At 36.0% G+C, this 16690-nt stretch overlaps 2 protein-coding genes across 2 annotated transcripts; one reads left to right on the top strand and one right to left on the bottom strand.

Annotated features, from left to right (window-relative positions):
- Positions 1-791: 791 nt before the first annotated feature.
- Positions 792-3488, bottom strand: LOC132181326 (uncharacterized). The gene is made up of 3 exons (XM_059594500.1): positions 2621-3488; positions 1084-1617; positions 792-959 (listed from the first exon to the last, which is right to left on the bottom strand). Exons 1-3 carry the CDS (start codon positions 3470-3472, stop codon positions 849-851), a joined length of 1497 nt encoding a protein of 498 aa, XP_059450483.1. The 5' UTR covers positions 3473-3488; the 3' UTR covers positions 792-848.
- A 5788-nt stretch (positions 3489-9276) lies between these two features.
- On the top strand, positions 9277-15439 carry LOC132181589 (B-box domain protein 31-like). Its single transcript, XM_059594838.1, has 2 exons — positions 9277-9582; positions 15296-15439. Exons 1-2 carry the CDS (start codon positions 9277-9279, stop codon positions 15437-15439), a joined length of 450 nt encoding a protein of 149 aa, XP_059450821.1.
- Positions 15440-16690: the final 1251 nt, after the last annotated feature.

The following is a 16690-nucleotide window of genomic DNA, read 5'->3' as shown; positions in this document are numbered from 1 at the left end:
ACCCACTCTTCCAGTGCAGTTGGAGGAAGACATCTTAGAGGTTACAAATGAAAGCTATTCATGTTAATTTAAAAATCAAAATAGTTTTAATTTTAGTCCTTTATATTAGGGGTGTTAAAAGCGGTTGTTATTGGCTAAAACTGCTAACCGCAACTGCCTAAGGCGGTTATTAGATTTTAATAACCACAATCGCTCCGCTTAGGTAGTTAGCGGTTATTCAAACCAATAACTGGCGATTTTATAACCGCTTTTTTTATATGGGTTTTTAAGCTTTTTGAGGTGTTTTGAGCCTTCATTTTGCCTATTTTTTGGGCTTATTTTAAATAGTTTTGAGTCAAACTGTTCCCAAAAACAATGAATATGATGAAACCGTATCCCTAGCTCTTATTTAAAACGACACTGTTAACACCAAAACGGCGTTGTTTTAATGTTATATTTTTAATATAAAATATATAATATATATATTTTTATTATTATATATGTGGTTAGCAGTTATTAACTACTTTTCCTAACCCCAAAACTGCTAACCGCCTCGCCTTAGGCGGTTAGCGGTTTTTCATAACCGCCTACCAAAGCAGCTATACGGTTAACAGTTATAGGTTATAAGCGGTTGGCAATTAGCGATTGTGGGACGGTTATAATTGTCCCGTTTGTACACTCCTACTTTATATGATGTTAGTCAAAATTTTCGGTACAAATCATTCTTTACGGAGAAGTTTCCAAACACGAAAGTACTGAGAAAATACCTCCTAGCAGTTGCAAGCCAAAAGTTCAATCAAAGAGACCAAAACTGCTTCAAAACTTTCTAAGCTTGCTTTGTACTTAAAAGATTCCTCTTCCCAAAAATGCTAGAAATGCATGGAAATTAGTTCATCAACGCCACATTGTCTAATGTTAATGACCATTGACTCATTAAAGGAGGGCAAAATGTTGCAGCACTGACGACGCGGAGCCTTCATCTGGATTAAAGAGGATTACATTTGTTAGACCGCACCAACTCCAAATGACTAATATGTGAAGAAAGCATCATATGATGAACTTATGAATTGCAAATCAAGCATATTTAAACCAGTTCGGCAATACCTGTTCAATATCGAGTTCAAGCCTCTGAGAGATAACTTTGATGTGTTTCAAATTCTTTATTGCATCAGGTCTGACACACTCTCTCACCACATGCCTGGTGTAGTAGCTCCAGACATCACCTATATCAGGTCTAACACTTTCCAAAAAGAAGATTACAGGTCTTTTACATGGATCTTTAGGATAATCTCTCAAGTTAAACATATAATGACTAGCACCAATAGTGACACTCCTCTTCCATGGCATAAAGGTTTTCTGCAGCGAAAGGAGGTCCAGGAGAGATTCATTACCATTGAATATCTGGATAGCATAACCCCATGCAACTGAAATAGTCAATGAATTCGAAGGGTCATAGCAGACAGTTTGCTGCAAAATCCTGGCAGGATCAGCATTCACAGCTTCAAAAAGATGTCCCATTGCTTGAGTCCTGCTCATGTTAGGGAAGATTGGCTCCACAGCATCCAAATGATGAAGAGACAGTAAAGGAGATAATGGATGTGAAGACAGCATCCCAAACAAATTCCCCCTCATATCAACCTGGTATGAATATAAACGAATCATGAATTGGCTTTACAACTCGGTCAATTGACATGTAATAGTCCTGTACTTGCTGAGCAGATAAGCTCAACTGGATATCCAAAAATATAAATAGTAAACTGAAATAAAATAATAAGACGATCTCGGAATCTAGCAAGGTTATTCAGCCAACCCATGTCAGTCAGCTAAACGACCTCTCCCAAAAAAAATTCTATTATTGGTGCATGCTCACATTAACTAGTAACAATGTTCATGTTATAAACTGATAACTAGTAGATTGGGCTAACAGTGACATTCCATCATCATCAAATACAGAAAAAGGAAGAAGCACGGGAAACATACACTGAAACGGATTCAATGGAGGTCCAAAAACTCAAAAGTGACAACACTCCACTCCTACTCTGCCTTGATACAGAGACCATATACATTTTATTTCATCACTATAACTGTCTCATCATTCATTGCTCACTAACAAAGACTTCTTCCAACCCAGTTAATTACAGATGAACTAACCAATCAAGTCCTATCTATAAAACATTAGTTCCATGTGCATAATCACAACCCAGGTTTCTCAGCTATGTCATTCACTAAAATCTATTCCTATACCACATATTTACCCCTCCTATGCGTCCCATACCTCGACTTAAAAGGTGTTGGTCAATTGGCTCTTCAACTTGGGTCATAGAAGAATTACCCAAGAAGCATTGCCTAAGTAGAAGGTTGTGGCCAACCCCCGAGATTCATCCCAGAACTTACGTAATACCAAAGACTGCAAACTACACACGTCTCCTAAAACTTCCTTTTGTTTGTCTTTCTTAATTTTCAGCATCAACATTGTATTATTTATCATAAATTAAACTTAGTTTGAGCTTTGAAAACAATCATGATGTAATTATATCATATATTACAACAAATGTAATTATATCCGACACATAATGTTACCAAATTAAGCTTAAGACTAACTCAAAATTAATTGATTAGAAAATGCTTAATCAATCTTTACCTGATGAAACCCAGGTTCATGAGTTAAACCAACACCAAGCTCCGCCAAGCACGAGAAAACCCTAGCGTCGCTTCCGTACAAATGTGCGTACCTCACCAAGCACGAATCCAAAACCCTTGCCAAAACCTTAGCGAGCGAGTAGCTTATCGCGAAGCCTCCACCGCCAAACGCCATGTCGAACGAGTACTTCACGTTCTGCTCGTAGCTCTCCGAGTTGCTCCCAACGTAGAACCACCGTGCGTGGTCGTACTTCGCTAGTGTTTTCACCAGGTTGTCCACGAAGAAAACGGTGTCGTCGTCGCCGAACACGTACCACCGCACGTCCTTCTCGTTGCGATCCACTATCTCTTTAACCACGCGCGCCACGCGGATCGCCGACCGGAGACCTCCACGAAACGTGTACGGGAACTTGGAGGTGTCAGCGGAGACGACGACCGGAGGGACGGTACTGTCATTTCCGGCGTCGGAGGCCGCGACGCGGTCCAGGAAAGTGAACGCGCGGGTGGAATTGGGGGAGTACCAGATGCGTAGGTAGGGCTTCCTTCGGGGCCAAGACTGGGACGAGGAGGCAATGGCGAAGAGGAGGTGTCGGCGCGTGAGAGTATAATCGAATACGCGTGAGATTAAGGTTGGCGGCGCGTGCCAATCGCGACGGTAGAAGAGGAGGTAGAGGATGAAGAGAAAGGAGACGATCAAGAGGAGGGTTTTGAGGCGCGAGAGACTCAGGTTTTGGGGCAGCGTTAGGCGCATTTTGGAGCGAGTGAGAGCGTGGGAGTGAAAGCACAAGAAAGACAAAAGAAAGCGGATTGTGCGTTTTAAGAAGGAAAGTCTGCGTTTCGTTGGCTTTTTCATGGACTGGACGCTAATGCAACAGAGATCTACCTGAGGAGGATTTTGTCATTTTGATCCAACTTTTTCACTTCGGTTATTTTCTTGTCTGTCTTTGTTTTGGCGTTACAACAAACGGATTATGAAATGGATCCGGATCCCCTCCCTGAAAAATTGGAGATTCTCCGACCGTAAATTTTGGCCATTCAATCTCATCCGACGACTATCATGATGCTACCTGTTTCACTAAATAAAAATTAATAAAATATTATTTAATATTTAAAAACAAAATAATACAAAAACATAATTGATTTTTTTTATTTTATTTGACCTTGGGATGGCCGAACTACCGCCTAGGACCACCGTTTGGGCATGGGGGTGGCTTTGGCCCCCCTAACAGTGGCCCTTGGGGTCTAGTTTGGCCACCAGCCAAATAAAATAAAAAAATCAATTATATTTTTTTATTATTTTATTTTTTATTTCTTAAAAAACGTTAAGTAATATTTTACATGTGGTATTATGGTTGTCGTTGGATGAGATTGAAGGGCCAAGATTTACAATTGGAAAGTCTCTAATTTTTCCACTAATAAAAGTGGATCGAGATAATTAGGAAATACCAAAGGCCCATAATTCCTCAAATCTCAGCCGTTTGTAGTAATTGCACAATCAGTTTTATATTATGTTTTATCAACTCAATTGTAATGTTTTGAATTGTATAGAAATATAGAATATACTTCCATTGCACGCATCGAGGTTAAATTACTAATACGATATATGTCATGTGTACCACTTAACCTTCTTTACTTTGGATCGAGATCCCTAGCACTTCTTCTAGAATTGTCCATAGGTTTTTTTTGAAATTCTGGCCACTCATTTTTATCCAACAGCCATCAATTTGCCACGTGTCCCACCCAATATAAAATAATAAAATATTATTTAAATTTTAAAAATAAATATAAAATATGAAAAATATATTATAAGTCTCTAAGTCAACGCGCAAAAATTAAAAACTTTCTAGGTTTTTTTTTTCGACAATTTACCCCTTTGATCAATTAAAATGACAATAAAATATTTGCCGTCAAAATTTTGTAACAGCCGTTAGGGCCACTCAAAACGCACCGTTTTACTTGATTAAAATATTAATTTAATTTTTTTTAAAATTGAAGTGGCCAATCTTTTCACCCATGGGGTACTGCCACCAACCCATGGAGGGGTTTGGGGTGACCTGCAAGCCACCTCACGGGTGGTTTGGGGGGGAAACTTGGGGTGGGCAAACCACCCTTGGGGTGGCTTGCGGCCACCCCATAGGGGTTGGGGGTTGGCCAGGGGTGGCTTTTTTATTTTTAGATTTAATTTTTTAAATTAAATTAATAAAAAAATTAATATTTTAATCAGGTAAAACGGTATGTTTTAAGTGGCCCTAACGGCTGTTAAAAAAATTTGACAGCAATGATTTTATTATCATTTCAATTGACCCAAGGAGTAAATTGTTGAAAAAAAAAAAAAATCTAGGAAGTTTTTTATTTTGGCGCGTTAACTTAGAGACTTATAATATATTTTCCCTATAAAATAAAATAATTTATTAAAAATAAAATGGGGGTGGCCACCACCGGGTGGTGGTGTCTGGCCACCCCAACCAGCCTATGGGTTGGCCAACGCCATCCCTTATGGCCTGGGTGGTTCAAAGGCCAAACCCATAACCAAAATTTATGAGGCTTGTTGACAGGCCGAACCACTTCTGTATGCCTGTGGGTGGCCCTACCAATTTCTAGGCCTCCAGGGGGTACCCCCCACCCCTAGGGGGAGAATGGGATGGCTCGGCCACCCCATTTTATTTTTTTAATTATTTTAATTTTTAATAAACTATTTTATTATTTTATTTTATATTTATTTTATTATTTTTAAGTTGGTGGCTGTTTGATGAAAATGAGTGGTTAGGATTTCAAAGGCAATTCTAGGAGAAGTGCCGGGGATCTCAATCCCTTTACTTCGTGTTTAAAATACTTAAAAAATTGAGTAAAGTTAAAAATTATATTGTTATTTTATCTTTTTGGCATGGCAGTATTAAATAGTTTTTTTTTTTTTTTAATAAGAATAAATTCAAAAGATTAATTGACACTACATCATCAATAACATAAAAAATGAGAAATGATTGGTGTCAATAATTTGCCCATATTCTTTTTATATTCTCCTATAAATTTAATAGATCAACAATTATATTTGTAGGGTCCACCATTGACTTATGTTTAGTCTATGAACGGATCCAGCTTTCAATTTGGAGAGGGACCAAGGGCGAAAAAAATTTAAGGAGTGACCAATTGGCAAAAAATACTTTAATCTTTTTTTGCCTTCAATTTTTTTTCTTGTAATTTGGGCATACCAAGGCCACTTTCAGTCCCCCCATAGATCCGCCTCTAGTAGAGTCCACATAAATCTAACAATTTAATGATTAATTTGTAAGATGATATGGATAAAATATTAACACCAACCATTTCTCTAAAAAAATTTATGTCATATTTTAGACATAGATGAATATGAAAGTGGTCTCTTCTATTTGCATGTTCTTGACTAATAATGTTATATCTTCCAGAAAAAAAAAAAAATGCTATTTTTAATTAATACAATAATACAAACATAATTGTGACTCTAGGTGACACGTTTCTTTTGCATTTGTTTGGGCCCGGGATGGAACAGTCGAGGAAGGATATCTGGGACTATAAGGATAGCCCAGACTTAGACTACATGAAACATGGTCCACTATACTCCTGTGTTGGTATTTTCATTCAGGCGGCCCATGTAGTGAAAGGCACATATACTCATTGAGTTAATAAATTTTTTATATTATTTAATTGTTGATTTTTAAGATGAGATCGTCAAAAGACAGAAATTTGTATTTCCGTTATTTTTTTCCTATTTTACTTGTATTTCCATTTTATCCCTTTATTTCCCTATATGTTTTTCTTTCTTGTTTTTTTGCTTGTAATAAGGCTCTGTCCTTTTTTTGATCAACTCGTTACTGCTTTGGTCCGGACCCTTAGGTTGTGGATGTGAACAATATCCTGGCTATTGGGTTGAGGAGGAAGAGTTTCGACTTGAAGGTTCTTTGCTCTCGAGGCCGAGGAATAAGCTACCTATGCATTGGAAAGTATCTGTTTGGTGCAGATCTATTTTTAAACTTGATGAATAGTCATGGATTAGCAGATGTTTTGTAATGGTTGATTGGTATATTGTTGACGTATGTAACTTTAGCTTCAGCTATGATTTGCTTTCAGAGTTTTTGCTCTGTTTGTAAGAACTTTGCTCGCGACCTTTTATCAATGAATGAATATGAAATTCTCCCCTTCAAAAAAAAAAAAAATCTCCAAATCAGTATGGAGGAAATATCGTCAAACTCATGTGCCAAGTGTCTATAAACATTTAAAATGCACATTAAATTCTTAACCTCATTAATAATAGTTTACTAATTTAGACTAAATTTAACATGCCTTTTAAATCTTTATAGACACTTGGCACTATTTTACATGAGTTGGAGGATATTTCCTTCATATCGGCTTAGAGAAAATCTCTATCATTGGTCAAAAAAAAAAAAAAAAAAGGACAAAGTTTTCCTCTAAACTGAGTCGGAGGAATTTCCTTCAATCTAGTCTATAAAAGTGACATGTATCCTTTTTTTAATAACATGTGAGATGTATATGAGTTTTTAATAAAACTTATTCCAATTTTTTTCCTGCTATTAAAAAAACATATGAGGCTATTAAAAAAACATATGTATCTCATATGTTCAAATGACACATGTCACTTTTATAAACTAAGTTGAAAAAAATTTCTCTCATCCAGTTTGAAGAAAAACTTTCTAAAAAAAAAAAAAAAAAACTGACCCCAGCACTTATCCTTCTAATATATGGCCTTCCAATGAATGTGAAGGATAGTCTTGGGACAATGAGCTGTTTAGAAAGTGAAGGGATGAATTTAATTACTCGATCTATGTCAAATGGGAGAAGAATCTTCTCCCTTTCAAATAAAATAATTGTATTTATTTTATAACTATGATATTTTATGATATCATATTATTTAATTTTTTTAAAATATGTATTAAAATTAATCTTGACTATGAAAAAAATGCTATTCCTATCACATGATACTCAACAAGTAAATTACTTTTCTTGAAGAATTTCTTTCTTTTCTTTTTTTCTAAAATTATTATTATTTTTTTTTATAAAATTATTATTATTATTTTCTGTGGGTAACAAATACTTTTCTTGAAGAATTTTAATTTTTATTTATTTATTTATTTTATGTGTCAATGTTCACATCTCAATCTTTCAAAGTCATACTTGTAGGTGTTTAATTTAGCTTGGGAACCTACGAGTGAGTCGGTACAATCAAACAAAAACAGTTTAAACAACAATTATTACAAAAATAAATAAAAATTCATTTGTGAAAAAAACATGAACAGAGTCTTCCTTCAAACGTTAAAAAAAATTTATTTAATTTAGTCTATAAAAATAATATATATTTTTTAATATGTGTGATGCATATATTTTTTTTAATAATAAAAATAAAAATTTATTTATATCTCACATATTATTAAAAAAGTAAACATATTTTATTTTTATAGACTAAATTAAAAAAAAATTTCTAAGACCCATGTCAGACAGAAAACTTTTTTTTCTACTCTCCAACCAACAACGTCTCTCACAATTACTTGGATATCTATCCATCCAGCACCCATCCAAGCCTATTTTTCTCCACTACTTTTTTTTAATATATCAAATCAAAATATTGTTAGTCACAATCTCATTTTGGATGGAATATAAAAGCCAGAAGCTTTCAAGTTTCAACCACACATGTGGACTCATCTACCAACGCTAAAACAATTTGTGGACAAGGACACTCCCTCCACTCCTGTCCTGCCACGTGCACCCCTATGAAAAAAATATGGGGTCCAAAAAGGAATGGGCATCAAAGGCTTTCCATGAAAAATCAGTCAAATCAGTTTCTCACCCCCCAAGTTGTCCTACATGCTAAGAACTCTATTGTGAGTTGGTGGGGTCCCCAAAATAGAAGCCCTTTAATTCTTGGCCATACAACAAAGTTTTCTCCTTTAGAAAAACAACCCAAATTGACTTGGTAACCACTCAACAACAGAAAATCATGGCTCATACTCAACCCCTCAAACACCTCACCAATCCTAAAGGCCCTTAATCATGTCTTAGCTTTTTGCTATTTTGTCAAATTTAGTGGAGTCACACATTCTCCACTCTCCTCAATTACCAAAATGCCCCTTTTCTGCAATCAATTGCATCCAAAAGATTCCCCAACTGTATCTTCAACTCAATAATAATAATATATTCCAAGTATTTATCTCCGCCATAAGTTTTAGATTTAAATGCACGCTTTAAACAAAATTGCAGAAAGTAATTTGTTTTAGAGTGTAATTAAAAAAAAAAAGAAAGAAAAAGAAAAGATGGGCATTTAGAATCACATAAATATATATATTTTTTTACAAATTTCACCAATTGTTTAATTTTGTTCTTTTTTTTTTTTTTTAAAAAAAAGGGCACGTTTTAAAAGTATTAAACGATAAGAAAAAAGGCTAGAAAACTAAGAAAAGACTAAAACAATGGCTTTATTTTGTCATGCAATGGCATTGATGCAATTATGTTGAAATTCCAGGGCAGAATTTACATTCATAACCTCAATGTGAAATATCTGGCCAAAAATGAAAGAAGCTTCATGGAAATAATGTCAGCATTTCATGCTTACGTTCCTATAAAAAGGCTACCTTCCTGCAACTACTTGGCCACGCCATATTTGGATTTCTAAGCATGTGCAAAGGTCTAGGAGAGGGGAAGCTAGGCGGCGTCTGCGGGCTGCCGGGACACCAAGACGACGATTCGCCCCATGCCGCCGCCGCCACCACTGGGTCGGTGCCGTGCGAGCTCTGCGGGTCAAGGGCTTCACTATATTGCCAAGCTGATGACGCTTTTTTGTGCAGAAAATGTGACAAATGGGTTCATGGGGCTAATTTCTTAGCCCGCAGGCACATTCGGTGCTTTCTCTGCAACTCGTGTCAGAACCTTACACAGCGATATCTCATCGGAGCTTCGTTAGAGGTGGTGCTTCCGACAATGGTGAGCTCGACAGAGAGAAGCCTATGTAATCCCAGCTTTGAAAAACAGTCCCCAACAAAGATCAAAAGGCCTTTTCTCTTTCTTTGATTTTCAACGTTGTAATGTTTTTTGTTTTTTTAGTTATGAGCTTGTGTCTTTGTTTTTGTTTTGACATAGAATTTGTGGCTGTGAGATACTGAAAATAGAGTAGTGAATTTAATAGGTTTTCTGGAATTCAGGATATGGGAAATTGTGGGAGAATAAAAATCACTAGTCTTTTTATCATTTGCAATTGCAATATGTACAACCCAGGTTCGGATCTCGACAATTTGTTGTTCTGATTACTAGCTATTCAAATAATAAATATGAAAAAGTCTTACAAAACCCATTTGCACGAGATGTTGTTTTGATTACTAACAGTTCAAATAATAAAAATAAAAAAGTCTTACAAAACCCATTTGCACGAGAAGAAAGCAAGCCATCTAAAAACTTGTTCGGATAAATAAACCTTATAATGATAATAAAAAAAAATTATATTTATCGTCTAAATTATGAGCCCACCTATGAGCAAAATTGTAGGGAATATGTACCTTGTCAAATCATAAGGATTTTATATTTAGTGCCTCCTCTTTCTATAACATATTTACTGTAACGAATCAATGCATCTCTTTTCTTTGATCTTCACAATGATGTAGTAGCAAGGTGGACAAAAATCAGCCTCACAATATAACCAAAGGTAATTATCATTTGAAAGACTCCATAACTAACCAAAGGTAAGTATCATAGGACAAAAATCAGCCTCACAATATAACCAAAGGTAAGTATCATATCATAGGAGTTCGCCGATCACCTCCTCGCCATTTGAAGGGGTGGCCATGGACAGGCACTCCAAGAGTGTCGTTGAGGTGGGTCAACCACCCAAAAGGGTGGCCGACCACGCCCTTCCCTTATTTTGCCTTTTTCTTTTTTCTTTTTTTTTTTTCCTTATATGGTTTGATACGACTTGGATCCAAGAAATTAGAAGCTCCTACAAGCTTCAGGGGACCTCAATCCAAAAAAGAATATGAAAGAGTGTCACGTGGCTCAATCCAAGCCACGACAAACCCCCACGTAGGGGACCCCTCAATCCAAGAAGGAGTAATGAAAGACACCTAATGCTGTAACAACAAAATGGCTCCATCTGCACCACATGGTGTGGAAAATATCTCATCTTTTGAACAAAAATGCATGGTGCTATAACAGGAAGTGGCTTCATCACAGAGGATATATGGGTGAGAAAAATTGATATCTCATGGCATCGATCAATTCTGACGATTGCTCTCATTCATCACCTATTTCCTTCTCAATGGCTCAATGCCATGCAACACAAATAAACCATTCAATTTGAAAGAGATGTCCCAACGGACCACCCAGATCGAAGCAACAATATTATCACACTTTAAATTTTTTCTCGTTATAAATGATGTTGGTAGCACCCATTAACGACAAAATTTAATGACACTCATTGGAAAGGAGTGATTTGAGTGGGGAATACCCTCAGCATCATTACAATACGTACATATATATACATATATAAAGACGTGGTCCATAGTTTCTGAAAAATCTCATGTTTTAGACTGGTTGATGCAGAATGAGACAAGAATAAATTGGTCCTTTAGTTTTAATTAGATTATTAATTTTATTTATGGTATCAATTTTATTTGTAATTCAATAATAGGATTGGCGGAAGTCCAGTCACATTAAGGTTAGGTATAGGCATAGTGTTCTATTGTAATAGACAAATTATGATTAATGAAATAGAAATATTAGGTGTTCTTCTAATGTTCTCCTGGTGTCTTTTCAACTGTGATGTGACTTTTAAAATCACCAATAGATTAAAAGTCAATAATGATAATATCAAATTCAATGATGATTTTAAAAGTTACATCGCAGTTGGGAGGACACTAGAAGAACACTAAAATATCAAGCACCTAGCAATATTGCCCTTAATGAAAAGATTCCTCTTTTCTTTTGATGGTGATGAGATTCTACTAAGGGGGCCTTGGAGACTCTAGATCAAACTATAATCATTGTAGATATTTTGGTAAGACTTTGAATTAATTAACATTCGATTTATCTTTAGTTTTTGTTGTTGTTGTTTATCTTGTATGTGAAAAATCTCTTCCGTCCTGCGCCACTAGTTATTTTTATCCTTGAAGAATTGTTAAAAATATATGCGTTGTCAAAACTTTTTGTCTTTTTGTCAATGGTACACTAGCTCAATCAGTCTTTGGTTCAACCACTTGTTCATTCGATTAGATATATAAATATTTGATGAGGAAGTACCATAAATAGATTATAATGATATAATTTTTTTTTTAATATAGTATTTCATTCAAAATAAGATCCAGAGCATAATAGCTCTAACATCTCATAGCATAATGTTCTTACTAGCCCAAAGTTACATTAATACAACATCATAGATATAATCAATAAGATCTCACAATAAAAAACTATCTATGTCAGCAGCGTCTAACCCAAGGGCGGACCCACGTTCTGTGATGGGGGGACGAATGTCCCCCCAAAAGTTTTTTCAACCCCTCTTATTAGGGGCCTAGAATAAAAAAAAAAAAAACCAAGATATTAGAACAAGCGTCCCCCCAATATTTAATATTTGTCCCCCCAAAACCTTTTTGTATATATTTTTACTCAACTGATTCTCTTTGGACTCTATTTGTTTTCATCCTCTGCTCCTTTGCAGCGTTCAAGACAGCAGTGAATGACAATCCTTCTCTTCCTTCTCTCTTTCTCTTTTTAAGCCCATTTAATATTCATTTTACTTCTTGAAATTTAGGGAATTAATTTAATTTCTTAGATTATAGTGTAAGGAATAACACATGCAATATCATGATGTTGTAATTTGACTTCCTTACCATCAACGTAGGTAGATATAACAAATGTGGTTACAGTCCGTTTACAAGAAATGACACTACAAACTTGAATTTAAACATTTACATTTGAATGTAGATATCTATTAGTAGAGTAGTTTTTATCTGTATCCTTATCTGTTTTGATGGTTGATTCACATTTGAATTCGTTTGATCTGAAAAATTAATTTATAATAAAACTGCAATGTCTTTTGTCCTTTGAAAATCATCCAACTTAATTCCTTATCTTTTTTTTTTTCTTCTAAAGAATATAAACGCAGCATAGGCAGATATATATATATTTCCTTGAAAAATCATCGAACTTAATTTCTTACTTGTTTCTTCTTCTAAGAACATAAACAACTGAGTTGTTGACCATAAGCACAACTCCATAATGCTAAATTACTTTTGTTGGCGCCCTACACCCTGGCATATAAACGAATGAACCTGAGGATCATGCGGTGTAAACACTCTTCTCAATGGTTCAAAGATCTCATAAGTTCAACCCCTCATTATTACCACCGCTCATGTTTACGTTAGTTCGTCCCCCCAAATAACAAATCCTAGTTCCGCCCCTGGTCTAACCCATGCACAATTTATCTTATAAAACAAATATACTCCAGCTTTTAAAACCAGACTAGATTTAAGACATGAGTAGCTCAAATTTCCTTAAAACTTTATTATACCGATCGTCAGAAATAACCCCTCACACCGAAACTATCCTTCCTTAGCTCAAAGGCCAGAAGCAAAAACAAAAATACATAAACAGAAACAAAAAATCATAAAACACCCAACTTCCATTGGTGACATATAAATCAGCGATCGGTGTAGTTAGATCAGTGTGCAGGAATGTGGAGGAGTGGATCTGACGGACTGAAGTTGTACCAGTGGCAACGTCGATGACACGCCGGCGCGTGGGACCCACGCACCAGCGCGTGGCCGGCAAATTGATGCATGAAGGCCAGCGGCTAAAAGAAGGGTGGCCGGTGAGCACAGTGAACGGTAGCGTGGATGGACGGAACTGATAGAAAAAACTAGATCCTGATTTTGAAGAAAATAGATCTAGAAATACAATCAAATTTAGAAGGATGGCAATAGACGGTAAAAAGGAAAGAGAAAATAACAAGAAAGGGAGGGGGAGGACAAAAATTGAAGCTTATAACCTGTAGTAAATATCCCCAATATTCCCCACTATGAGTCCATAGAACCGTCTAATATGTAACACCCCCACATATTTATACATTTACAAATTGTTTGCATGCATTCATATATAAGTCAGTAGTCACATAATTACATTTGTCTTTCAACTTACAACTTTAATTAAACATCATATTCTATTAACTTCTACATTATTTATATTTACATAACAGAGTGCAAGTTTAGGAAATTAAGCCAAAATATTAAAATCCCAATACCCTCGAAGCTTTAATTTCATCTATCGAGTATTCCGGCCGGTTGCTCGTCTCCTGCCTCATTGTATTGAATTTCTGTCAAACAATGTTTTACAGGTAAAATTGTAAGTTCACAGTTCAGTAGATAAACAACACCCATTTCTTTTGTAAACATCGTTAAACATGTTTCTAAAAACTTCAACCACATTTATTTCATTAACCATCCCTGGTAAACATTCTTTTGAAACTTAACCTACCACTCTCGCACGTAATGACAAGTGGAGATGTCACCATGTTCGAATGGGGGCACTTTGTGAGTTTGAGTGCAGTCAACTCAACCTAGTGTGGCATGGAGTTTCATCCCACTCCAACACTGTCCAATTCTGTTCGAACGAGACAACTCAAATTTGAAAACTTTTAACTTTAACTAAGGATTTTTCTTCCCTTTTTTGATCAAATGCCTACAAGCTTTATTGTTCTCAATCTATTTAACACCAAATACGTATTTATTTTATTATTTTATTTATTTAAATTCCTAATTTTCATTTTCTTTTAACATTTATTTACCCCGTGTGTTTTATAATCTAACCTCAACCAGCCTTTGTTGCTAATATTCCATGTTAGAGATTGTGGCTCATATTCTGAAGTAACATTAATCTCTAGTATAAAGGTCAATTTAAGAAAGGGTATATTGGAAATTTCAATGTTCATATAAGTTGTACCCCTATTTTTTTTTTCAACATTGTGAAATTAGTCATTTGCTCCTATAGACGTAAGCATACCGCCAAATCACGTAAATTCTCCGTATGTTCTTTTCCTCTCCCTTTTCTCTATACTTTTCTCAATCCGAACTGTAACATGCTAAGCATATGAGGACAGCTGGCAAGAGCTTACAAGTACACGTGGAAGAGAATTAGTTACAACTACTAAACAGTTATTTTCTGTTATTTTGTTAAGTAGTTTAATAGCTGTTAGTTGGTTGTTAGTTGATTGTTGTTAATGGTTGATTGTAATAGGCGAAGACATTACTATAAAGGCTAGAATTAGTTGTGATTTAGCATTAGCTTGTTGATTGTAGTTAATTAATGAACTGGGAGTTAGGCATACTGGAAATGCTTGGAGGTTGAGTAATACTTGTTCAATAAGAATTCTCATTTCTTCTCTCTTTTACACTTTTCTCTCTTTTCTTCTTTCATTCTTTTCTTACTTAGTCTCATTTACAGTGTTAATCCCTAACAAGTGGTATCAAAGCCCTTGATTCATTTAGTTCTTGTTTTTTCTTTAGTCTTCATGAGAACTAGATCCACAATGACAGAAGAAGCACAATCTGAACAAGCATGAGAGTTAAAAGAAGTCCAAGAAGATGTTCTGGAATTAAGAAGGGATATGAAGGATATCCGTGAATCTAATGTTGGAATGCAATCAAAAATGAATTAGTTGATGGTGATGGTTACAGCCTTGGCCAAGCAGAAGCAGAAACAACCTATCCATCAGAGTGTAGAGGAAGAGGTTGCAGTTCCTGGTTATGGGGCTGCTCATCAGTGGGGAAGACACGTTGGAGGGGAATCAACAAAGTGCTGAAGGGATTTACACCAAGGTTCTAAGGTTGGAATTTCCAACTTTCAATGGTGAGGATCCAGACTCATGGTGGTATAGGGCAGAGCAATTTTTCAGAAATTGAGGATCACTGCATTCCACATGGAAGGTAAGGCCTTATCTTACTTACTTATCTTACTCATCTTACTTTTCTCTCTTTTCTTCTTTCATTCTTTTCTTACTTAGTCTCATTTATAGTGTTAATCCATATCAGCACTGTAACAATAACATTCCACCATTAATCAGTTTCACTAGTCGCTTGCCTTTTGGAAATTTCAGATCCTTGGATTTCATTGCCATGGCCCCCTCTCAGAACTCAACCCACTTTTGCCAAAGTTGTGAACTCTAGACCTGCATTACAAGTTACGACCACATCTGCTGCAGTTTGTTTATACCCTCAATTGTTTTTTTTTTTGTTTTTGTTTTTTTTTTAAAAAAAAAATTTTAATTTTATTTTTTATTTTGGGTGCAGATATACAGATCAAATATTTACTCAAATTGCCCAATTCGTCCATTATACCCAAGAACACATTTCCTTGGACTAGGCACATGCATCCTATCATTCACTTTAAGCAAACTCTTTCTACATTCAAAACAAACTTGTTGTGTAACGACCCAGGGAAAGCGTTAGCCACATCTGCGCTATTACCTCAAAAGGACTAGTCAATTTGGAGTTTCCCTAGAATTCATTATAAAGCCCAGTTTCACCTAGTAACTAGGCAATGTGGGACTTAGCACCCATGACTATCTTTATAAACTACCCACTCTATGTGGGCTTTTTCTCATCTTCCCAATATGGGACCGGGGTGTTACAAACTCCCCCTCTTAAATTCCTGACGTCCTCGTCAGGGCTACGTCATGCAGTGCTCTAATACCACATGGCCTGGCGTTAGTAGGTGGCTCTGATACCACTTGTAACGACCCAGGGAAAAGCGCTAGCCACATCTGCGCTATTACCCCAAAATGACTAGTCAATTTGGAGTTTCCCTAGAATTCATTATAAAGCCCAGTTTCACCTAGTAACTAGGCAATGTGGGACTTAGCACCCATGACTATCTTTATAAACTACCCACTCTATGTGGGCTTCTTCTCATCTTTCCAGAGTGTTACAAACTCCCCCTCTTAAATTCCTGACGTCCTCGTCAGGGCTACGTCATGCAGTGCTCTAATACCACATGGCCTGGCGTTAGTAGGTGGCTCTGATACCACTTGTAACAACCTAGGGAAAAGCGCTAG

This window comes from Corylus avellana, chromosome ca5 (genome assembly GCF_901000735.1).
Source record: "Corylus avellana chromosome ca5, CavTom2PMs-1.0".
Lineage (NCBI taxonomy): Eukaryota > Viridiplantae > Streptophyta > Magnoliopsida > Fagales > Betulaceae > Corylus > Corylus avellana.
The sequence above is the reverse complement of the archived record's forward strand: the minus strand, read 5'-3'. Positions and strand labels throughout refer to the sequence as shown.

Bases quoted from the DNA above. Each gene is read 5' to 3' on its own strand.
- LOC132181326 (XM_059594500.1), bottom strand. From the start codon at position 3,472: ATGAAAAAGCCAACGAAACGCAGACTTTCCTTCTTAAAACGCACAATC. The intron at 1,618-2,620 runs GTAAAGATTGAT...TATTCATACCAG, and splicing joins ATGAACCTGGGTTTCATCAG to GTTGATATGAGGGGGAATTT. The intron at 960-1,083 runs GTATTGCCGAAC...TCTTTAATCCAG, and splicing joins TTGAACTCGATATTGAACAG to ATGAAGGCTCCGCGTCGTCA.
- LOC132181589 (XM_059594838.1), top strand. From the start codon at position 9,277: ATGTGCAAAGGTCTAGGAGAGGGGAAGCTAGGCGGCGTCTGCGGGCTG. The intron at 9,583-15,295 runs GTGAGCTCGACA...AAAATGAATTAG, and splicing joins AGGTGGTGCTTCCGACAATG to TTGATGGTGATGGTTACAGC.